This window comes from Miniopterus natalensis, chromosome 18 (assembly GCF_054644295.1).
Source record: "Miniopterus natalensis isolate mMinNat1 chromosome 18, mMinNat1.hap1, whole genome shotgun sequence".
Classification (NCBI taxonomy): domain Eukaryota; kingdom Metazoa; phylum Chordata; class Mammalia; order Chiroptera; family Miniopteridae; genus Miniopterus; species Miniopterus natalensis.
The window spans coordinates 1877837-1902881 of NC_142098.1; the positions used below are offsets into that span (position 1 = coordinate 1877837).

The window sequence follows — 25045 nt, forward strand, 5'->3', positions numbered from 1 at the left end:
TTTATTTCCCCCCCATTTCAGTGCTTTAGATCAGATGGCATTATTCAATCAATTTTAGTGCTTTTATTATAAAACACTAAAATTACTCAGATACGCTGGAGTGTTGGTGAAGTTGAATATCGTACACATACAGCTCAATTTAAAATTAAATCCCTCTCTTGGTCTGTCAGTAAATACAGTGATAGCAGATGGTCATGATAATTCTAGAGGTGAATGTTAGATATTTCAATCTTTAAATTTATGTGGGTGACATTTTTACAAAGGTGCAATCCTTTCCTTTGTTAGCTTTGACTTGAGCACTTGATATAATATGCTTAACTTTATAATTATAAGTATCATTTAAATATCTAAATCAGATACGGGTGACTCTCAAGCTGTGGGTCATTCTGAGGCAGATTGCTCCCTATTGCTCCCTATTGCTCTTCCTAAATCCAAAACCTTAAACTTGAGCCAGTCTTTTTGCTGAGCTCTCTGGGATTGGGGGTGGGAGATTGGTAGGAGGTGCGCCCTGCCTTCCAGACTCTTTAGGGTGGCAGCCCTGTTCCCATAGCTTTTCTGGGCAATGACTTAGGTTCCAGGAGTCAGGTGTCCCTGTCCCCATGGTGGTGCTGTGCCTGGGCCCGGCCTGGCCCTGCGGGGGTTCTCTGTGGTGGCTCTGCTAGTGCCGGCACTCTGGACTTGGCTTGCTCCAGCTTGGGCCGGAATTTTGTGCTGGTGGCTCTCTGTGGCTCTGGTGGACATTGCCCCATATGGGCTGTCTGGGGAAGCCCTTCATGAGGGCTCTGCCCTTAGGACCTAATCACCTGGGAATACCATCACGTTAGACATTAGGTTTCTACATGTGAATTTGGGAAGGGGGACACAAGTGTTTGGTTTGTGGTTCAAAGCCTTAGTTTTTCATATACCTAAGAACTAGAGAGTGTTTAACTTGATGGCTTATTGTAAGGACTAAAAAGAAAACATGGAAGAGATGCTCTCTTATCAGCGCTTGTGGCACACAGAGCATTAGGAGATGCGTTTTGCTGTTCATACTTCCTCCATATCTTGGTTTCCTCTCTAGTTTGTGCCAGATATCTTTTTTAACATTTAAATATCCTCTGTACCTAGCATAGTACCCATAGTGGATGTCAAAAAACAGTTTAATAGTTTGTTTATTTGTGGGAGGAGAAGGAATTGGCTACACCACTTATAGACTCAGAAAGTACTGAGTTTGCTGTTTTGCTTCATTGTGTTTTGCTCTCCATGGATGTGGAGTGTACCTACAGTGTCAAGCACAATAGTTTTGTTTAAAATAGAATCTTTGCATTTTCACTTTTGCCCAATTTCTTGCCATTTTAGAGCTGAAACTTTACAGTGCAGTAAATGGGGAAAATTATATTCTATTAATGTATAAAATGAGCTGCACACCTCTCCTGCAGCGGAACTGAGTGCTGGAAGAGTAAGAGCCTGCCCTCAGCGGCTGGTGTCCTCCTGATGTCTCAGTCTTACTAGGGGTCCCTTCTCAGTGCGCCAGGTTTGTGAAGCAGACTGTTCCCGATGGATTCTACTTCTGAATGAAGCAGAGGATTGGCCACAGCCTGTGCACCTGGTGTGTGTCCAGGCAAAGCCCTTCCCACTGAGGAATCCTTAGGCCTGTTATTTATGGCTTCTTAGGCTTCTTCAGGTGGCTTTTTGCTGTTTGCAGCCGCTGATGCTGTAGGTAGTGGAAGGAGGACAGGTAGTGCTGTGCCGCAGAGCATCACGTCGGAAGTGTCGCAGCCACGTGTGCACGCATGTTTATACATACCTGAACGCACACCGAGACATACTTATGATTACACATAACATCCAACTTTCGGTGTGACGTAACGATCAGCATCTGGCTTTGCTGTCGGAACTCCTGGCTCCCGCCCACCCTCTGTCACCGACCAGTCCTGTGCTCTCACTTACGTCTTACATATCCATACAGACACGTAAGAAGTAAAGTTATGAACTAGTAATGGGATAAATCTTCAAGTTATAGAGATTCTTTATTGAGATGTAGTTTTAGCAAAAGCTACCTGAGTAGTAAAAATATGTCTTAGTACATCACTGTAAAACTTTATGGTGAACTCCTAGACTTAGCAGAAAATTAACACGTTTTTAGAGTATCCACTGTATGCAAGTTTCATCCTAGATTTTTCAATTTGATGCTTCCCCTTGTTCTTTTGGCATCTTCCAGTATATATTTCAAGAGGCTCCTTGATTTGCATAAGGGAAATTTGAATCTCTGTTCTAGGCGTGTCCTTCAGCTTCGGATCAGACAGGCATGGGGTTTTGAATATCTGCTCAGTTATTTAACATCTGACCTTCAAGCAAGTTTCTTAACCTCTCTGATACTCAGTTCCTACATTGACAAAATAATAACCTGTCTCTCAAAGATGTTGTACAGATTAAATGAGATAAAGATATATGAAAGCAGGACCAGGCAAATGATAGGCACTTAGTAAATAGTAACTGTTTTACTGAAAGATGTTTAATTATTCAAAAATCAGAAAGAATTAAGTATGGTAAAAATTCTTAAAGTATGATAAAAAATTTTATTTTTAATAAAAATATCTGAACTTAAAAGGTTGTTAGTGTCTTTCATACCCATAGTAATTTATTATATTTTAAAAATCGTTTTTAGTTTTGTGTCAGTGCTCAGTCTTTTGTCTCTAAGAATACAATAGGCATAGTCATCTTAAAGTCTGTGTCTGATCGTTCAAATATGTGGAATCTTTGTGAGCCTGTTCTGTTCTCTTTGTTTCTGCTGGTTCTCTCTCGCTCATGTATCTCCTTGAATGTCTCATTGTTTAGATTATCTATGGGCATTGTATTTGCAAAATCATTTGTAGAAATAATTTGATGGTGCCTTTCTTCTGAAAGTCACATTTGCTTCCGTTAGGCATCTCAAGACACATAACAATCTGGCATCACTTAATCCACATCTGGGTGTAAGATGGTCAAGATGTCAAAGACTGCACCTCTTACTGCAAATACACTCTAACACCTGGCATGACACCCCGAGTGTCTCGGCCTAGAGCAGAGATGTCACCCACCCTCGGCCTATGTCTGACCCCAGATCCGGGCCTGGTCTTGTTACTTACCAGGTGCCTTCAAGTAGCTGTTTTCTATACTTTACCCAACTTTTTATTTGTCCTCAATAGGATTGTTCCAAAACACCTATTCTATCAATAAGGCAATTTCAAGAAATATTTCACATGCTAAAGTACTTCAGAAACTGCATATCATATATTTAGAAAATTCCACCTAAAATTTTTTAATCTGCTTGTTTTTAAAGATAAGAACAGTCTCCCGGGAAAATTAATAACCAAGATATGATATATCTTTACACAGAGTATAAATCAAGTAAGAATGCTGTTGACAAGTAGAAATTTCCGTTCCTTTTTTTTTTTACCTTTATTGTTGAAAATACTACAGATGTCCCATTTTACCCCCATTGATCACCTCTCCCCGCATCCACCCCACCCCTAGGCCTTCCCCAGACCAATGTCTGTGTCCATAGGTTATGTTTATAAACATGTAAGTTCTTTGATTGATCTCTCCCCGCCCACTCCCCCATCCCCATCCCCATATTCCCTCTAAGATCCCTCAATCTGTTCCATGCTTTTATGTCTCTGGATCCATTTTGTTCATCAGTTTACTTTGTTCATTAGATTCCACATATGAGTGAGATCATATGGTACTTGTCTTTCTCTAACTGGTTTATTTCACTTAGCATAATACTTTCCAGTTCCCTCTATGCTGTCTCAAAGGATAGGAGATCCTTCTTCTTTACAGCTGCGTAGTATTCCATGGTGTGAATGTCCCACAGCTTTTTTATCCACTCATCTACTGATGGGCACTTGGGCTGTTTCCAGATCTTAGCTATTGTAAACTGCGCTGCTATGAACATAGGGGTGCATAAGTTCTTTCTGATTGGTGTTTCAGGATTCTTAGAATATATTCCTAGAAGTGGGATCACTAGGTCAAATGGTAGGTCAATTTTTAATTTTTTGAGGAAAATCCATACTGCTTTCCATAGTGGCTGCACCCGTCTGCATTCCCACCCCCAGCAGTGTTCCCCTTTCTCCACACCCTCGCCAGCACTTGTTGTTTGTTGATGGCAGCCATTCTGACAGGTGTGAAGTGACATGTCATTGTGGTTTTCTTTTTTTTTCTTTTTTCTTTTTTTTAAATATATCTTTATTGATTTCAGAGAGAGGGAGGGAGAGGGAGAGACAGAGATAGAAACATCAATGATGAGAGAGTCATTGATCGAGCCCGCAATCCGAGCATGTGCCCTGACCGGGAAATCTAACCCCGATCGACTGGATCCTAAGTGGACGCTCAACCGCTGAGCCACGCCCGGCCGGGCTGTCATTGTGGTTTTCATTTGCATCTCTCTGATGATTAACGACATTAAGCATTTTTTCATATGTCTCTTGGCCATCGGTATGTCCTCTTAGGAGAAGTGTCTATTTAGATCCTTTGCCCATTTTTTTAACAGGATTGTTTGTCTTCTTTTTGTTAAGTTGTATGATTTCCTTATATTTTTTGGATATTAACCCTTTATCTGGTGTGTCGTTGGCAAGTATGTTCTGCCATACAGTGGGCTCCCTTTTTGTTTTGTTGATAGTTTCTTTTGCTGTGCAGAAGCTTTTTATTTTGATATAGTCCCATTTGTTTATTTTCTCCTTAGTTTCTCTTGCCCTAGGAGAGGTATCGTCAAACATATTGCTACAAGAGATGTCTGAGATTTTGCTGCCTACGTTTTCTTCTAGGATTTTTATGGTTTCACATCTTACATTTAGGTCTTTTATCCATTTTGAGTTTATTTTTGTGTATAGTGTAAGTTGGTGGTCTAGTTTCATATTTTTTGCATGTACCTAGCCAATTTTCCCAGCACCACTTATTGAAGAGACTGTCTTTACTCCATTGTATGGTCTTGCCTCCTTTCTCAAGTATTAATTGACCATAATGGCATGGGTCAATTTCTGGGTGCTTTGTTTTGTTCCACCGATCTATGTGTCTGTTCTTGTGCCAGTACCAGGCTGTTTTGATTACAGTGACTTTGTAGTATAACTTGATATCTGGTATTGGGATCCCTCCAGCTTTGTTCTTTCTCAAGATTGACGTGGCTATTTGGGGTCTTTTTTAGCTCCATATAAATTTTCAAAGTGTTTGTTTTAGCTCTGTGAAATACGCTGTTGGTATTTTAATAGGGATTGCATTGAATTTATAGATTGCTTTCGGTAGTGTGGACATTTTAACGATGTTAATTCTTTCAATCCACAAACATGGTATTTTTTTCCATTTGTTTATATCTTCCTCTATCTCTTTTTTCAGTGTCCTGTAGTTTTCCAAGTACAGATCTTGTACATCTCTGGTTAAGTTTATTCCTAGGTATCTTATTTTTTTAGTTGCAATGGTAAATGGGATTCTTTTTTTGGTTTCTCTTTCTGAAAGTTCATTATTGGTGTATAAAAATGCCATCGATTTCTGGGTGTTAATTTTGTATCCTGCTACCTTGCTGAATTCATTTATTAAATCTAGTAGTTTTTTGGTGGAGTCTTTAAGGTTTTCTGTGTACAATATCATGTCATCTGCAAATAACGACAATTTTGTTTCCTTCTTTCCAATTTGGATGCCTTTTATGTTTTCTTCCTGTCTGATGCCTGTGGCAAGGACTCCCAGAACTATATTGAATAAGGGTGGTAAAAGTGGACATCCCTGTCTTCTTCCTATTCTTATTGGAAATGGTTTTAGTTTTTGCCCATTGAGTATGATATTGGCTGTAGGTTTGACATATACAGCCTTTATTATGTTGAGGTATGATCCCTCTATTCCCACTTTGCTGAGAGTTTTTATCAGAAATGGGTGTTGGATTTTGTGGAATGGTTTTTCTGCATCTATTGATACGATCATGTGATTTTTGTCTTTCATTTTGTTTATATGATGTATCACGCTTATTGATTTGTGAATATTATACCAGCCTTGTATCCCTGGAAAAATCCCACTTGGTCATGATGTATGATCTTTTTAATATGTTGCTGGATCTGATTTGCTAATATTTTGTTGAGCATTTTAGCATCTATGTTCATCAGGGATATTGGCCTGTAATTCTTTCTTTGTAGTGTCTTTATCTGGTTTTGCAATTAGGCTAATGCTGGCCTCTTAAAAAGAGCTCAGACGTGTTCCTTCCTCTTGGATTTTTTGGAATAGTTTGAGGAGGATAGGTGTTAGTTCTTCTTTGAATGTTTGGTCAAACTCCCCTGTGAAGCCATCCATGCCAGAGCTTTTGTGTGCTGGGAGCCCTTTGGTCAGCAGTTATTGGCTTATGCAGGTCTTCTGACTCTTCTTGATTGAGTTTTGGCACGATATATTTTCCTAGGAATTGGTCCATTTTGTCCTGGTTGTCCAGCTTGGTGGTATATAGTTGTATTTCTGTTGGATCAGTTGTTCTTTCACCTCTTTCGTTTTTGATTTTGTTTATTTGGGTCCTCTCTCTTTGTTTCTTGATGAGTCTGGCTAAAGGTTCATCAATCTTGTTTATCTTTTCAAAGAACCAGCTCTTGGTTTCATTGATCTTTTGTATTGTTTTTTAGTCTTTATGTCATTTATTTCTGCTCTGATCTTTATTATTTCTTTTCTTCTACTTACTCTGGGCTTTTCTTGTTGCTCTCTTTCTAAGTCTTTAAGATGTATGTTTAGATGGTTTATTAAAAGTTTTTCTTGCTTTTTGAGGTAGGCTTGTAGTGCTATGAAGTTCCCTCTCAGGACTCCTTTCATCGTTTCCCATAGATTTGGAGTTGTTGTGTGTTCATTTTCATTTGTTTCCAGGAAGTTTTAAATTTCTTCCTTGATTTCTTTGGTAACCCATTCACTGTTTAAAAACATGCTATTTGGCCTCCTTGTGTTTGAATGTTTTTTAGTGTTTTTATTGTGGTTGAATTTTAAGTTTATGCCATTGTGGTCCGAGAAGATGCTTGTTATGATTTCAGTCTTCTTGAGCTTGTAGAGACTTGTTTTGTGTCCTAACATGTGGTTTGTCTTTGAGAATGTCCCATGTGGACTTGAGAAGAATGTATATTCTGAAGCTTTGGGGTAAAATGTTCTGTGAATGTCAATTAAATCCACCTGATCTAGTGTGTCATTTAGAATCACTGTTTCCTTGTTGATTTTTTGTCTGGAAGATCTATCCAGTGAAGTCGGTGGGGTGTTAAAGTCCCCAGGTATGACTGTATTGCTGTCGATCTCTCCCTTAAAGTCCTATAGAAGTTTTTTTATATATTTAGGTGCTGCTATATTGGGTGCATATATACTTATCAGGGTTATATCCTCTTGTTGGATTGATCCCTTTCATATTATGTAGTGACCTTTCTTGTCTCTCATTATAGTCTTCATTTTGAAGTCTATTTTGTCCAAGTTTTGCTACCCAGGCTTTCTTTTCATTTCCTTTTCGTGGAAAATTTTTTTCCATCCCTTCACTCTCATCCTGTGTGAGTCTTTTGTTCTGAAGTGGGTCTCTTGTAGACATCATATATTTTGGTCATGTCTTCTTATCCACTCACCCACCCTGTCTTTTTATTTGGGCATTTAATCCATTTACATTTAAGGTTATTATTGATAGGTACTTATCTATTCCCATTTTATTTCTTTATTCCTTTGCTTCTCTCTTTCTCTATTTCTCATTCCTGTTACAGCACTCCCTTTAACATTTCCTGCAATGCTGTTTTGGTGGTGATAAACTCCTTTAGCCTTTCTTTGTCTGGGAAGCTCTATTTCACCATCTGCCTTGAATGATAATCTTGCTGGATACAGTAGTCTTGGTTTCAGGTCATTGTTTTGCATTACCTTGAATACTTCATGCCACTCCCTTCTGGCCTGTAGAGTTTCTGATGAGAAATCAGCTGACAGCCTTACGGGAGCTCCTTTGTAGGTAACAGCTTGCTTTCCTCTTGCTGACTTTAAGATTCTCTCATCTTGAATTCTTGGCATTTTAATTATGATGTGTCTGGGTGTGGGGCTCTTTGGGTTCTTCTTGCTTGGGACTCTCTCTGCCTCCTGAACTTGTATGACTTTTTCCTTGACCAGGTTAGGGAAGTTTTCTGCCATTATTTCTTCAAACAGGTTCTCTCATCTTGCTTACTTTTGACCTCCTCTGGCCCTCCTATGATGCGAATATTGTTAATTTCATATTGTCCCAGAGCTCCCTTAGACTCTCCTTCTGTTTAATTGTTTTTTCTTTTTGGATCTCTGATTGAGTGATTTTTTTCTACCCTGTCGTCTAATTCACTGATACAATCCTCAGCTTCCTCTAATCTGCTGTTTATTCCTTCCAATGTATTCTTTATTTCTGCTATGTCGTTCTTCATTTCCTTCATAGTTTCCATATCTTTTTTACATGCTGTTGAGCATCCTTACAATCAGTATTCTGAACTCTATATCTGATAGATTGCTTATCTCCATTTCATTTAGCTCTCTCTGGAGACTTCTCTTGTCCTTTCATTTAGGGCTTGTTTTTTTTGTCTCTTCATTTTGGAAGCCTGTTTGGGTTTGTTTCTAAGTATTAGGTAGGCCTGCTAGGACTCTCAGTCATTTTATTTTATTTTATTTTATTTTATTTTATTTTATTTATTTATTTTTTTTTTTTAATATATCTTTATTGATTTCAGAGAGAGGAAAGGAGAGGGAGAGAGAGAGATAGAAACATCAATGATGAGAGAGTCATTGATCGAGCCCACAACCCGGGCATGTGCCCTGACTGGGAATCGAACCCCGATCGCCTGGTTCCTAGGTCAGCGCTCTACCGCTGAGCCACGCCCGGCCAGGCTCTCAGTCATTTTACATGGTCTCTAGTGCAGGCCAGTATCAGACGCAGTTTGTGACTGGACCCATGTACCCTGTTTGGAGCTATCAACAACCCACAGCTTGAGTTCTCCTCTGCTGGTGTTGGGTGAGGTTGGACAGACCCAAGATGCATACCAAAGTCTGCTTTTCCAAGGTCCAGTTTCCAAAGCAGATCAGGCAAAGACTCAAAACACTCTGAGGTCTGCCTCTGCCTGCAGGCTGATTAATCTGATTTTCTTAATGAGCCTCAGACTGTAGAAGCTCCTGGGAGTAGGGCAAGAGGTTTTCCAGCAGGGTGGGGCAATTGCTTCCCCCATCAGGCCAAAGCTTCTGGGAAGGCGAGTGTCTGCCTCTGCAGTATGGGGGAATGACTCGCTCCAGGAATCCAGAGGCCTGCCCTTTGAGCTCCATGTCCCTGGCCCACAGCCCTAGGTTCTCCTCACACAGCTCCAGTCCACTCTGCCCTCCCTCTGCTGGATCCTAAGGTGAATGGCTGCACATGAAACTTTGTGTGTTGGCTTTTTAAGAGGGAGCGGAGCCTGCATTTCCAGGCTTTCTCTCCCTGGTAGATAGAAACCCAGACGCTTTTCAGGGCCAGATGTTATGTAGGCCCCTGTCTCAGGTCTGGTGCTCTGGGCTGGGGAGCCCTGTCAGGGGTTTAGGCCCCAGAGTCCTCAGTGGGAACCCCCACAGCTGAGATCTCCCTCTGGACCTTCAGCTGCTGCGTGTGGGAGCCCAGCCAGCCCTCTGGTGCCTCTGCACTTCCTACCCGTCTGTGTGGTCTCCCCTTTTCCTCCTTGGTTATGAGGGTGCTCTCCAGCTCATCTTCAGTTGCAGTTCGTTATTCAGGGTGGTTTTTCTATAGTTTAGTTTTAAATTCTGTTCCGTCCAGGGAGAAAGTCAGTGTAGCTTCCACTCAGTCTGCCTCCATCTTGGAATCTCCCACTTGAAAATTTTTAAATAAACAATCATTCCATAGCCTTAAGTAGTGTGATCAGTTTTTTCTTTTAGCAGCCATAAAATTGATTGCAAATAGCCTTGGAATAGAATACTTTTATCTAAAATACATTTTAAGCTAGTACTTAAGTATCTGAAGTTTTGGGGGGATTTTTTTGTAGGTTTCCATCTTGTTTAAAGATTTTTGTGCATTTGAGCTGTTGCAGTGAGTTCAGATTGATTGTTTGACGTCATTAGTTGTATCTTTTCTTCCTATTAAGACAGTTTGTCAGCTGTAGGCAGAAGTTCCTATTCAGGGTCTCCCTGCTCAGTTGAATTCTGGCTATTATACTGTTTTTACTAATGTAAAACATGTTCTTTTTCTCTGGGGCAGTTAAAAAAGAAGTAATTTTTAAAATACAAAGTAAAATAAATAAATTTATTTATGTTCAATATTTCAGTCTTTCCAGCAGCACCCAGATTTCCTGAGTTCTTCAATGACATAAGATTTCATCAGCATGATTTTTATATCTTTTTTCCTATAACTACCCTTTCCTAGTGTATCCTCTCAGCTCTGTGAATTATCATTTGCTCCTTACTCTATCAGGAAGTGTTTTGTCATATATAATTTTTATAGCAACCAAATAAGTCATTGTAGACTTTAGAGCAGAACAGATCACTCAAAATTTATTCTGAAGTGAAACCTCCCTGGAAAGCCATGTCAATGTCATGAATATGACACATTGATTTTACTTGGCAGAGCCCCTCAGAGTTTTGGAACTGATATCACTTACAGATGGTTTTATTTTTTTCTTTTACAGTTAATTCATAACTCATTAAGATAAAAATTCTATTTTTAGACTTACACTCTAAAATTTATTTATTTATTTATTTATTTTAATATGTCTTTATTGATTTCAGAGAGAGGAAAGGAGAGGGAGAGAGAGAGATAGAAACATCAATGATGAGAGAGTCATTGACCGGCTGCCTATCCCACAACCCGGGCATGTGCCCTGACCGGGAATCGAACCCCGATCGCCTGGATCCTAGGTCGACGCTCAACCACTGAGCCATACCCGGCCGGGCACACTCTAAAATTTAAAAACTGTCCTTTTCCTGTAATTACAAATGTCTCTTTCGAAAGGATGGTTTTAAATTGCTTACTCAGAAGCTACTTTAGTCACTTTCTTTGAGGAATGTGAGTGTACATTCTTAGGGTTCTGTTAGCCAGATATATTAAGAAGAATTTAAGTATTTAGGAAAGTAGTATTTCTTGGTGTTATGAGTAAGTTCAGAAATGTACTTGTAGCCCGGCCTGCATGGCTCAGTGGTTGATCATCGACCTAGGATCCAGGAGATCGAGGTTCGATACCTGGTCAGGGCACATACCTGGGTTGTGGGCTTGCTTGATCCCCAGTAGGGGACGTGCAGGAGGCAGCCGATCAATGACTCTCTCATCGTTGTTTCTCTCTCTCTCTCCCTCCTCCTCTCCCTTTCTCTCTGAAATCAATAAAGACAATTTTTTTTTTAAAAGATGTGAAAACTCTGTGTCATAGAGCTTGAGGAGATCACTGATAGGGTATTATGATGAAAATGACCAACAAGTGGCCAAGGAATTGATGAAAAGATCTTCAACCTTAGTAGTCAGTGAAGGCAAATGAAAACAATGAGATAGCACCTCACCACCACATTATGAAATATTAGAATCAATACCAACTTAGGTGAAGATATGAAAAAACAAGTTAACATTCATATCCTGCTGTTGGGAAGGTAAATTGATACAGCTACTCTTATCTACTAAAATTTTTTTTTAAATGCATACCCTATGACTTAGAATTTCCACTCCAGGAATTTCTTTTTGCTTAGAGAATACTTGAACATAGGCGCATGGGCACATGTGTAGGGTTGTTCATTGCAGCATTGCTTGTAACAGTGAAAAATCTGAACAGTCTAAATATTCAGCAACAGAGAACAGCTCGCTCATCTATGCAGCAGCTTCCAAAGAATGCTGAAGATCTGATAAATAGATAAAGCTATAGACTAAAAATACCATTACAGAACAAAACTAGCAAAGCAAAAAAATGTTTTAGTAGCAAAAAAATGTATCAAAGGCCATAGAAGGGTGTTGAATGAAACAGAATATGAAAATGTTGAGGCCTTCTGTCCCCAAGTCCAACATCAATGTGATCATTAAATCTAGAAATGATTTTACATGACTTTTTTCTTATTACTAAAATGACTTAAGTAGCAGTAATCTGAACTGTACTTTTTATTAACGAAAGTATCTTAGAGAATAATAGAAATATAGAAATAAAGGGTCCTGTAGACGTAGATCTCAGTAGTGGAGCCATCATAAGACTCTACTAAAGTCTGTGCTTCAGAGAACTGTTATTATAATAATTGTCTTCCCAATGCTTATTTTATAGTTAAAATTTAACTTTTATACTCAAAGACTACATCTTGACATATGCTCCTGAAATTCACACCTAAGGTTTTGTTGTCTGACACACTGACCACAGAAATTTTCCATGTTATCTTAGAGATTTTTAAAGGCTATTTTCTATGCCTAGTAAATTAATTTTTTTTTAATTTTTTTTTAAATATATCTTTATTGATTTCAGAGAGAGTAAAGGAGAGGGAGAGAGAGAAACACTAATGATGAGAGAGTCATTGATCAGCTGCAGCCCACAACCCGGGCATGTGCCCTGACCGGGAATCAAACCCTGAACGCCTGGATCCTAGGTCGATGCTCAACTGCTGAGCCGTGCCTGGCCGGGCTGCCTAGTAAATTAAAACATGCTTCTTTTTACAGACCAACTGTGCTAGAAGAAAGGAAAATCATCATAAAAAATGGCCGGCACCCTGTGATTGACGTGTTGCTGGGCGAACAGGATCAGTATGTTCCCAACAGTACAAGTTTATCAGTAAGTACATCATGCCTCAGATACATAGAAGGTGATAACATCGATCACAAACTTTTAAATACCAAGTGATTTTTTTTTAAATTTACCCAAGTTCTGACCTTGGCTTTAAATGGTCTAATCCTTGGCTGTAGTTTTATATTTACTGCTAAATATGGAATTGGTGCCCTTTCCAGTGAAAAGTATTCTGTAGAGGGAAAGATTTAGCAACCAAAGGATTAGTCTTAATTAGCTATCCTAGGTAACCCAGCAAAAAGTTCTGTATTTATAAATGCCCACGGGTGCTAATGAAGTGGGGTCACACGATGGTTTTGCACATTCCTGTTTGTGTGTTGTGTTCTGTGCTCTGTCTGGGCTTCCACTGTAGTCACACGTCCAGTGAGAGACTCACAGATGCTGATTGCAGTGATGAATTTTTGTCATCTGGGCTAGAGTTCTCTTACAGAGCATTAATGATCTAAATACCTGGTCATTTTACACATACTGAGTGCCTGTTTGGCCCCAGGTAGTGAAGCAAGTTTAGGACAGAGAGTGGTAAGCAAGACGGAAGTACCTGCCGCCCTCGCAGGCTGCGTCCCGCGGAGAAGGCAGGCGTTGCGGTAGGGTTTGGGGTGATTCACATCCAAGGGCAGGATGGAGCAGGATGGCAAGAAATCCACCATACTCAGAATGGCAAGCAATTTAAAACTTAGGAATTGTTTATATCTGGAATTTCCATGTAACATTTTTGGACCTTGGTTGACCTTGGGTAATTGAAACCATGGAAAGTGAAAGCATGGACAAGTGGGGGCTACTGTACTAGCAGGAGTGACTGAAGCTGGGGAAAGAAGTGATCTTGTGGGATGGCGTGTGCGCGCTACATAGTTTCATCGTCAAAGATAAATAAAGCCATATGCAAATTAAAGCGGTAAAGGTAGTTTTATTTAGTAGTATTGCAGTAGGGTAAAGAGTCTAGCATGAACTGAACTCTCATCTTCCATTTGTGCCGAGGGACTGGGCATTTTAAAGGCGCCGTGAGAACAGGGAGGGGACGGAGTGGGGGTGGGCGGTGATGAGCACATTTCGGGAAGTGGGACCTGACTAAGAGCACGAAAGGGGACTGGTTAATTGGGGGTTACTGACTGGCACTAATGCTCATACCCTCCCACAGGGACTGGGAAGGAAATGTTTTGTGTTTCAAAGAGATGGTTCTCTATCCTTGAGAGCTCAGTTCTTGGTGGGAGATTTACATCTCAAAGGGACAGAGAAATGAATTATAATTGCAAGCTTTCTGAAGTAACTGCTCTAAGAGAGGGTTCAGGGGCCTATCTGCTTATCACCAGGTTTTGGCTGGAACAAACAGTAAATGCTCCTGGCAGTGCTGTGGCCTTGAGCTGTTAGTTCTGGTCTCTTAGTGGAGAGGGTAAATGAAATGATTTGTACAGAGAAGGTGCAGTTTTGTGTGTTTTGTTTTGTTTTTTAATACATTTTTATTTATTTCAGAGAGAGGAAGGGTAGAGGGAGAGAGAGAGAAGATAGAAACATCAATGATGAGAGAGAGTCATTGATCGGCCGCCTCCCGCACACCCCTTACTGGGGATCAAGCCCACAACATGGGCATGTGCCCTGACCGGGAATCAAACCTCGATCTCCTGGATCCTAGGTTGATGCTCAACTAGGTTGAGCCACGCTGGCCAGGCAGGTGCAGTTTTTATAGGCCAGGTTTGAGGCCTGCTAGCCTTTGGTCAAGGAGAGAGAGTCTTTATCAACATAGAGTAAAATTAATCTGGTGGTGAGATCAAAGAATTAATATGTAGGGCATAGTGAAGTGAGAGAGGTCCTATCAGAGAATGATATGTGTGGCTTTAAGATTTCAGAGGTCATGTTCTTCTGCGTAACGGCAAGATCCTAGGTATGGCCTCGAGATGAGGAGATCAAGGAAAGGGTTTGGGGAAGGTCATCCATGTGAATGTTGAAATCACCTAAGGTAACTGCAGGATTTGTAGTTGAAGATGCAGGTTGTCCAGATATCAGATTTCAAGGGATGGGGACTGGTGACCCGGAGGTTTGTAGATGTCTTCCCTGAGGACAAGTAAAGATGGGAAAGCCCTAAAGAAGCAGATAGGAGAACCTCTGAACCCTGAGATACATGGGGCAGGATGTGGCAACCAACTCAGCCTCCGAATGAGAGGACTGAGGGGAAGAGCAGCCAGGCGTCGGTTAAGCCAGCGTATGAAGGAAACGTTAGCCACAGAGGTCAGAAACGTAGGCATATTGGGGAATTTTTCAGAGGACAGTGGACGAATGGAAATGTAGGGGAGCAGTTGGAAATTAGGTCAGAGGGAGGAAGCTGAGAACACCAGGGGTGTTGGGACGATAACAGCCATCTCGGGCTGTGAGCAAGGATGGCAAAGATGCTGCCGATGAATTAGGCCAACCACAGGGTAGAGTGGGAGGGAAGGCTTTGACTTACAGCTAGTTTAATGGTACATTTTGATACCATACAAAGACTTTGGTATTATAACCCGATCCCCAGTACGTATAGACTTGCTCATTCTTGTTAGGGAATTTGTAGATTACTCAATTTATCAAACCCAGTGAATAAGCACTGTGCTTCATTGTCTTTTAAAGGAAGGTTACGTGTATGTGAGGACTCTCAGTTCCCTCCTACCAGTAGGGCATAGCTTTTCTTGAGAAAGTGTATGGTTAGAACATTTAGTCCCTTGATTTATAATTTACTAATAAATCACTTCGGCGTCATTTCCTGTTACTGCCCCGCCCCCAGCGCAGCTCAGTGCCCCCAGAACAGCAGCCAGCTCGACCCCAAGTGTGTTGGCCTTGACATTTTTTGTTTTTTTCCCCTTTTTCTTTTTTTTCTCTTTTCCTCTTTCTTTTAAATAATGTATTATAGTATTTAATAAAGTCAGACTTGAGAAACTAAAATAGCTTTCTGCCTAATTGCAAGAATGTTTTAAAGATACATTGAACTCTTACATTTAAATTATTACCAAATCAATGCAGTGGTTTATTCCAGCAGGCATCTCAGGATGTGCAGCACATCCGACTCTTCCGCCTGCGCTTTTCCAACTGGAGCAGGAGCGGGTGGGGAACTGTTGCTGTGGTGGTGACGCGCAGTCTGTTTTGCAGGGTGTGGAGGGATAGTGTTAGAAGGAACTTAGTGTAAACGCAATTTAAAGTATTTTTTAGGTGTTAATTATAAAATATACCCTGAAAATAATTTGCTGAAAGTCAAATGATATTGTTGCTTTGTAAGTAAGCAATGGTCTTTCGTCCATGTAAGTACAAGTACACTTTTCTGGAGTTTGTGTTCCATTAACCTACAGTGCTTCCCAGCAAACCAGCTTCCTGCCCTCTTTTCCTCTCCTGGTTTTTAGAAGACTCCCGCCACCCTCCACATTTCATGATCTTGCATTTATTTATGAGTTTTTGTTAGCATTGTTTTATGAATGTATGTTCTTATGGATCTTGACACTTATTTTGTTCCTGATGCCAGGCTACAAGAAGAGAGATGTGACTGCGTAGCTTCCCTGGCAGGACCATAGCAAAGAGCCAGACAGGAGGGAGCCGTGGCTCTGAGGGCTGAGGGACACTGGGTGGGGAGCCCAAGGCCAAGGTGGACGCGATGCCCGCGAGCGGGGCGCGCTGCAGACGCGGGGCTCGGTGACCGCAGCGCGTGTGCGGGGGTTTGGGTTCCGGCTGTCGCTCGGCAGCTTGTGCGCGGCCGGGGGCGGCCGTGGGGAGGCCGTGGGCGGCCGGGGGGCAGCCGGGGGTGGCCGGGGAACTGCGGGGGCAGCCGTGGGGAGGCCGTGGGCGGCCGGGGGGGGGGGACGGGGAGGCCGTGGGGAGGCCGGGGGACTGCGGGGGGGGAGGCCGGGGGGCGGGGAGGCCGTGGGGAGGCCGGGGGACTGCGGGGGGGAGGCCGGGGGGCGGGGAGGCCGGGGGGCGGCCGTGGGCGGGCGGGGAGGCCGGGGGAGACCGGGGCGCGGCGCGGAGGAGCCGCTCCGCTGGAGGGCTTTGGCTGAAGGCGGGTCAGGGCTCTCTAAACGTACTTCCCTCTTACCTTTAGGATTGAGAGTCACGGTTTAGCCTGAACGTCAAGAAACTGAGAACCCCGCGGCCGCGGTGGCGCGGTGCCCGCCTCCTGCCCGGGCCCCGGCTCCACGTCTCCGGGAGGCTCCCGGGCCCGGGTCTCCCCGCCGCCCCCGCCTCTGCCCTCCGCCTCCACGGGGCTTGTCCCGGCGCGTCCCGTTTGAACCGATGCCTGCAGCCCCGGCCCGGAGCCCTGAGCCCGCGGCTCCTGCGGGGCCTGGGGGCCGGGCCGAGCGCCCCGCGGCCCGCGCTCGAGGGCGGCGCCTCCTCTGTCTGCTGCTGGGTTGGGGCAGAGCGAGGCTTCGTGACCCTCGGCCCAGCGGGCACCAGCCCCGCGGGCGGGTCGGCGTCGCCCGGCCCTGGGGGCGCTGGGCGCCGGTGCCTGCGGCTGGGGGCGGGGAGTGCGGCGGGCGGCCGCGAGCTGAACTGCGGGAGGCGCGCCCCCCCCCCCCCCCGCGCCGCCCCGGGCTCCCCTCGAGCGCGTCCTGGGCTCTCCGCGAGCGTCGTTTTCAGGGTGTCGGGGGCAGGGGACACGGGGTCCCGTGTGACCGCCTTGCGCCCGTGGCGAGCTGAGGCGCGGGGGGCTGGCCTGCGCTCCCGACGGCCGGGTCCCGAGGCCCCGCGCCCGTCCCCACGCCGCGGGAGCCCCCCAGTCGCGGCGGGGGGGGGGGGTCGGGGCCGGCGCCGGGGCGCTGCCCGGGGCCCGTGGTCCCTGCCGCCCGATGGGTCCCTTCACCAAACGGCCCCCGGGTGGCCGGGTTTTTACAGCTGTCACGGTGGAGGTTTTTGGTTTGTGTGTTTTGCTTTTGCTTTTAATATAAATAACACAGATTCACGGGGGGTGAACGACCTCAGGTTGTGGAAGGGAGGAAACCGAACCCAGTGTGCGAGCCGGAGGCTCCCCAGGGTGCGGGGACCTTGGCGTCTCCCCGAGGCCCCTGCAGCCCAGGGGCTCCGGGGGCGGGGCAGACCCGGCGCCTGGCACAGCCCCCCGCGATCAGGAGGGGGCTCCCGGGGCGGGGCAGACCCGGCGCCTGGCACAGCCCCCCGAGATCAGGAGGGGCTCCGGGGGCGGGGCAGACCCGGCGCCTGGCACAGCCCCCCGCGATCAGGAGGGGCTCCGGGGGCGGGGCAGACCCGGCGCCTGGCACAGCCCCCCGCGATCAGGAGGGGCTCCGGGGCGGTGCCCACGTGCTGAGGAGCGGGAGCGATGCTGAAGCTGGTGAAGATGGGGAGGCGGGGGCCACCCCGTTTCCCAGGATCGGCTTTGGCCACATAAAAGCTGAAGACTAGTTGCAGCCATAGCCACGAGCTGTGGGCTCTGCGCCTGGCTCCCCCGCGGAACAGCCGTGACATTCGTCTGAGTGTTGAGCTCAATTTAATTCCATGTCTGGGTTCTTCTCATAGATTTTGCTATAAATGCGTTTCCCACGTGGCACGGTCGTTGCGTCATCTTATTAAAAATGAGAGGAAATGCTCGGGCACCGGAACAGCCCCGCTTCCCGCGGGGCCGCCGAGCGCGCTGACCCCGCGCGTCCTCCCGCCCGCGTCCGTCTCCGCGGAACGAAGCCGCTGGTCCCCGCGGCCGCACGTGGGCCGCCCCAGGGCCTCCGTCGCCCGCGCCTGTCTGGTCGCCCTCAGACTCCTCGCGCTCGGCCGCCTGTGCGTGGGGGGGGCGCGTGCCCGCGGCCGTGGGGGCGCCGTCCCGGCCGCGCGCTGCTTTTCCTCCCGGGCGCTCGGGCGCCTCCCGTCTTCACGTGTGAAACGGGGGCGCTAACGACCGGCCCGGGCGTAACTGGCCTCACCCGCGTCTCAGCGGGCAGCCGGCGGCCCCCCCCCCTTGGGGTTCGTAGGTCACCACTTGGGGTTCGTAGGTCACCGCTTGGGGTTCGTAGGTCCCCTCCGGTTTAAAGGGAAGGAAGGGGTGGGCTGAGTGCGACTGCAGGAGCCTTCACTAGGGTCTCTTACTGAACCTGCCATTGGCATTATGGGAATAAAACACTTGCCAACATTTTCAAAAGCCTGCAGCTACTATGAAAATAGGTCTGCCATGATCCTTGTTTAAGACATGTCAATATTTGTACCTGTCGAGGGAGGAAGCATTTTCTGCGGAAAATTAGCTGATGCCCAAGTCTTGCACATTAACGTGAGTTTTTTCTCTGCTGTGCATCTTTCCACCTCAGGGGTCTCCTGACCATCACTCCAGCGCAGTCGGTGATGGGTCCAGGGAGGGACCCTGAGCAAGGGCAGCCGGCCCCCAGCTCAGCAGCAGCTGTGCCTTGATGGCCCTGAGCAGGGAACCCCTTGAGCCGGTTCACTTCACACCCCCTTGCCACCCCTGAGCAGCTCTGCATTGCAGGGCAAGGCACTTGGCTTCTCTGAGCGCTTTCTCGCCTGTGACGGGGGAAGGCAGTAATACTAACACAGTGACCTAGCATTACCCCACGGGCCTCGTGAGAACTGCATGATTTGTATGAAATCATTAGCACAATGCCTGGCACTTGTCCTTATGACACCTTAAAGCGCACCTTCTCCTTTCCTCCCACAGAAGATCACGTTAAATGTGGAAGTTGATTAGTTTCTCAAAACTTACTGGTTTAGATGCAGTGTTTGACGCTTGATACACAATGCTAAGATCTTATGACGGATACTCTGCAGACACATTGCCAGTACTAAGGCAAAAACCTTAAAGAATGAACTTCCAGCTGCTCCAAAGGTTCATGAAGACAGTACATGCCACCTGGAAATATAGTCCCCTTAGTGCAATACTTCAGCTTTTCTTTACTGCCACTCATCCACTCAGCTGTGGTTTCTTGAGAACTTGCTCTGGGTGTGGCATCCTGCTCGGCGCATGGCACAGGCTGGGTACTGCCAGGTCAGTCCATTTTGGTGCATTCCCAGTCATTTCAGCCCGTTCCAGAGTGGGTGAAAAGGAAGTTTTTTGCCGATTATTAAGGCAAATTATTTACAACATAGAATACCATAAGATAGTCAAAAGGCACAAACTTACAGTTATACGATAAATAAGGTCTAGGGAGGCAACGTACAGCGTGGTGGCTACAGCTAACATGCTGTAGGATAGACAGGAAAGTTGTTAAAAGAGTAACTCCTAGGAGTTCTCATCACAGAGAAAAATTGTTTTCTTTGTATCTATATGAGAAAATGGGTGTTAGCCGAACCTATGTGTAAGTCAAAGCATCATGTTTGTCAATTATTTCTCAAGAAAACTGGGGTGGCCCGGCCGGGCGTGGCTCAGCGGCTGAGTGTCAACCTAGGATCCAGGCGATCGGGGTTCGATTCCCAGTCAGGGCACATGCCTGGGTTGCGGGCTGCAGCCGATCAATGACTCTCTCATCATTGATGTTTCTATCTCTCCCTCTCCCTTCCTCTCTCTGAAATCAATAAAGATATGAAAAAAAAAAAAAAGAAAGAAAACTGGGGTGGGGGAGAAATTCTTTATTCCCAGGATTATAAAGATATTCACCTAAAAGTTTTTATAAATCTTTTAAAGTTTTACTTTTCAGATTTAGGTCTTCATCTTCCCAACATTTTTTCTTGAGTTTTCTCTAGCATTTCTTTCTGCATGTCATTGTAGAGTCCACTTATCCAGTTCTTTGGGGGGGGGAAATTGAGATTCTTATTGGAATTACATTGACATCTATAGATCAATTTGGGGAAGAGTTCATATCTTTATCTAGATGTGACAGAGTTTGTTTCTCCATGAATATAGTATACACTTAATCTGGTTTTCTGTAAGTTCTCTCAAAATTTTAAAATTTTCTCCATAAAGGATTTTTACATCTTTGGTCATATTTATTACTCAGTTTTTTTTGTGTGTGTTTTTTTTTTGCTATTTCTGTCATAACTTTTTTATAATTATATTTCCTAATTGTTGCTCTTATGGAAGAGTGCAGTTGATTTTGCATTTTGAGCACTTGTATATTTTTCTAGGGTAGATTCTGAAGAGAGGAATTGCTGGGTGTTATAGACCAGTATATGGAAACCTTTAACTGTACTGGATATTTCCAAAGTGCTCTCCACATCCTGCCAACACGCTGCATGAATAGATTTTCAAACCTGTGGATAATTTGTTGGCTGTGCCTTCAGAATTTTTTACTATTCCTATATCTTTATTCTTTCAAATGAATGTTACAAATCACTTTTAGGTTTCTTGAAAAACACTACTGATTTCATTTTTTTCCTGATTAATAATATATTTTTGTCCCTTTGTTTCTTCCTCTATCTTATTCACATCCTTTGCCCGCTTTTCCATTGTCTTGATGTTATTAATATGTAGGAGTACTCCTTTGTTATATGCCTTTTCATTTTGAGTTTGATGACTTTTTTTAGCAGGTTTTTTTTCTAATTAAATGTGTTTCCATGTCTTATTTTGGTATACATTCGTGTTGGACATACACCTAGGAGCAGAAGTGTTCAGATCTGTTTTCAGCTTCAGTAGATTCTGCCAAACAGTTTTCTAAAATAGTGTGCAATGTACTCCCAAACAGCTCTATATAAGAATTCCAGTTGTTCTATATCTTTGCCAAAGTTTAATATTGACAGTTTTGGGGGTTTTTGTTATTAATCCTCAACTAAGAATATTTTTTTCCCATTGATCTTTTAGAGAGAGTGGAAGGGAGGGAGAGAAAGAGAGAGAGAGAAACATCCCAGGTGAGAGAGACACATTGATTGGTTGCCTCCCACATGTAACCAAACCTGCAACCGAGGTGCGTGCCCTTGGCCAAGATCGAACCCGGAACCCTTCAGTCCACGGGCCAGCGCTCTAACCACTGAGCAAAACCAGCTAGGGCTGTTGTGTGTTTTAACTATAGCTATTTCGTACCTATGAAGTGATGTCTCTATGATTTGATTAGTGTCTTCTCAAAAGATTTGAAGTTAAACACCTTTTCATAAGTTTATTGGCCATTTGTATATTTTCTTTTCTCATGTTCTTTTAAAATTTTGACCATTTTTCTAGGGGTTTGTAGGAGTTCTTTATGTATACTGTTCACTTTTGGAAATGTGTAATATGTATTCTGATCTGCAGCTTTTCATTCTCTTAATGGCATCATTTGATGAATAAGGAGTTCATAATTTTAAGACACTCTAATTTTCCAATGTTTTCCTTTATAGTTAGTTGTGATTTATTATGTTTTAAGAAATCTTTGTCTAACCCAAAGCAAATTATAAATTCAGTGCAATTCCTATTAAAATGCCAACAGCTTATTTCACAGATCTAGAACAAACATTTCAAAAATTCATATGGAACCAAAAAAGACCCTGAATAGCTGCAGCCATCTTGAGAAAGAAGAACAGAGTGGGAGGAATCACTTTACCGGACATCAAACTGTTCTACAAAGCCATTGTAATCAAAACAGCCTGGTATTGATACAACAACAAACATAGAAATCAGTGGAACAGAACAGAGACCCCAGAAATAGACCCACGCCATTATGGTCAGTTAATATTTGACAAAGGAGGCAAGAGCATATAATGAAGTTAAAGACAATCTCTTCAATAAATGGTGCTGGGAAAATTGGACAGCTACATGCAAAAAAATGAAACTAGACCACCAACTTTCACCACACACAAAAATAAACTCAAAATGGATAAAAGACTTAAATGTAAGTCACGAAACCATAAAAATCCTGGAAGAAAAGATAGGCAGTAAAGTCACAGACACCCCATGTAGTGGACTTTTCACTGATCCATCTCCTGGGGCAAGAGAAACAAAGGAAAAAATAAACATATGGGACTACATCAAACTAAAAAGCTTCTGCACAGCAAAAGAAAACAGCCTCAAAATACAAAGGAACCCCACAGTCTGGGAAAACATATTTGCCAAGGATGCACCTGATAAGGGGCTAACTTCCAAAGTGTATGAAGAACTCATAGCACTCAGCAACAGGAAGACAAACAACCCCATTAAGAAATGGGTGAAGGACCTGAACAGACACTTCTCCAAAGAGGACATGCAGATGCCAAGAGACACATGAGAAAATGCTCAAGGTCACTAATCATCACAGATGCAAATTAAAACCACAATGAGGTGTCACTTCACACCTGTCAGAATGGCTCCATCAACAAACGACATGTGCTGGCGAGGGTGTGGAGAAAAGGGACCCTGGTGCACTGCTGGTGGGAATGCAGACTGGGGCAGCCACTGTGGAAAACAGTGTGGAGGTTCCTCAAAAAATTAAAAATGGAGCTGCTGTTTGACCCAGTGATTCCACTCCTAGGAATGTATCCTAAGAATCCTGAAACATTCATCAGAAAGGATATACGCTCCCCGATGTTCATAGCAGCACAGTTGACAACAGCTAAGATCTGGAAACAGCCCAAGTGCCCATCAGTAGATGAGTGGATAAAAAGCTGTGGGACATTCACACCATGGAATACTACGCAGCTGTAAGGAAGAAGGATCTCGTGCCCTTTGGGACAGTGTGGAAGGACCTGGAGAATATTATGCTGAGTGAAATAAGCCAGGCAGCGAAAGACAAACATCACATGATCTCGCTTATACGTGGAATCTAAAGAACTTAATAAACTGATGAACAGAATAGATTCAGTGACATGGAAGCATGGATCAGACTGATGAATGTTAGAGGGATGGAGGAGGGCGGGTGGGTGGAGGGGGAGAGAGTGACCAAAGAATTTATATGCAGATATGCACAACCCAAGGACATGGACAATGGTGGGGAGAGGGACTGGGGAGGGGGAAGGAACGGGGTGGAACAGGTCATTGGGGAGAAAAAGGGACATCTGCAATATTTTAAACAATAATAAAAAAATAAAAAAGGAATTTTTGTCTACCCCAAGGTCATGTTTTTTCTAATAATTCATTGTTTTTCTTGTCTTTCAAACCTGTAATCCACCTGGAATTGACTTTTGTTTGGGATGTAAGTTATAAAATCAAAATTCTTTGTTTTTCTATATGGATACCCTTTTGACCTAGCACCAGTTATTGAAAATGCCATCCTTTGTCACCTTTGTTATAAATTTAGAAACTAGATACACACAATCTGTTTCTGGACTCCTCTGTTCCTCTGGTCTCTTCGTATGCCTTTGTGCCAGAATTATACTAAGTTAATGCAACATTGCAGTATGGAGCCTTCTAGTCTATGAACTGGTATATACCTTCTTTTTTTTGTTTTAATTTGTCTTTATTGATTTCAGCGAGAGGAAGGGAGAGGGGGAGAGAGAAACATCAGTGATGAGTCATTGATGGGCTGCCTCCTGCGTGCCCTCCACTGGAGATTGAGCCCAAAACTGCCCTGACTGGGAATCAAGCCTCGGTCTCCTGGGTCCCATGCCCATGCTCAACCACTGAGACACATGGTTTATTCCTCCTTTTAAGTAGGTTTTCTTTCATTTCTTCCAATAATGTTTTGTAGTTTTCTGTATAGAAATCTTGTTCATTTTGTTAGATTTATTTCTCAGTGTTTGATTTTTTTTTTTATATTGTGGTAAATTATATCATTAATTACAATTTTTCAATTGCAGCTAAAATGTAGAAATAAAATTGACTTTTGAATACTGAACTTTTATACCAGAATATCTTGTTAAATTCATTTATTGATTCTAATAATTTTTATAGATTTGTTTAGATCTTCTAGGAGGACAATCATGACATACAGGAATAATGAGTTTCATTATTTTCTTTTCAAACCTCATACCTTTTATTTCCTTTTCCTGCATTCTTTTTTTCTTTTTTTATTGTTCAAAATATTACAGATATCCCCTTTCCTCCTCATTAACCCCTTCCACCCCACCTCTACCCTCTCCCCATTCCCTGAGGTGGCTCTGAGAACAACTTTTTAATGCCTAGAAACAACTGTGTGCTGCTAAGAACTTCTGCAATAGCATTGGTCCGGTTGAAGATGGAGAGGTCCTCTCTCCCTCTGATACTTAATTGATGAACATCTAAATACCACAGAGCAGTCTTTTACCTAATGCATCCCCATTTATGGAATCAATTGTAAATATTACCTAAGAGCTCCTTTGGTATAATAGTGAAATTGCTTTTTAATTTTCTAGGGAGACTCAGAGAGAGTGATGATAATCACTGGACCAAACATGGGTGGAAAGAGCTCCTACATAAAACAAGTTGCACTGATTACAATCATGGCTCAGATGGGCTCCTATGTTCCTGCAGAGGAAGCGACCATTGGAATTGTGGATGGCATTTTCACGAGGTAAAAGCCTTCTGTTTGAATATATTCCTGAAATAAATCAAGCCCATATTA

At 43.6% G+C, this 25045-nt stretch overlaps 1 protein-coding gene across 1 annotated transcript in view; it reads left to right on the forward strand.

Moving 5' to 3' along the window:
* Positions 1–25045, forward strand: part of LOC107543706 (DNA mismatch repair protein Msh3-like) — a 152485-nt gene that overhangs the window by 103198 nt on the left and 24242 nt on the right. Inside the window, exons 19-20 of the mRNA XM_087827169.1 lie at positions 12602–12713; positions 24837–24994. Of these exons, the coding sequence (XP_087683295.1) occupies positions 12602–12713; positions 24837–24994 (270 nt within the window). The remainder of the gene's footprint in view (positions 1–12601; positions 12714–24836; positions 24995–25045) is intronic.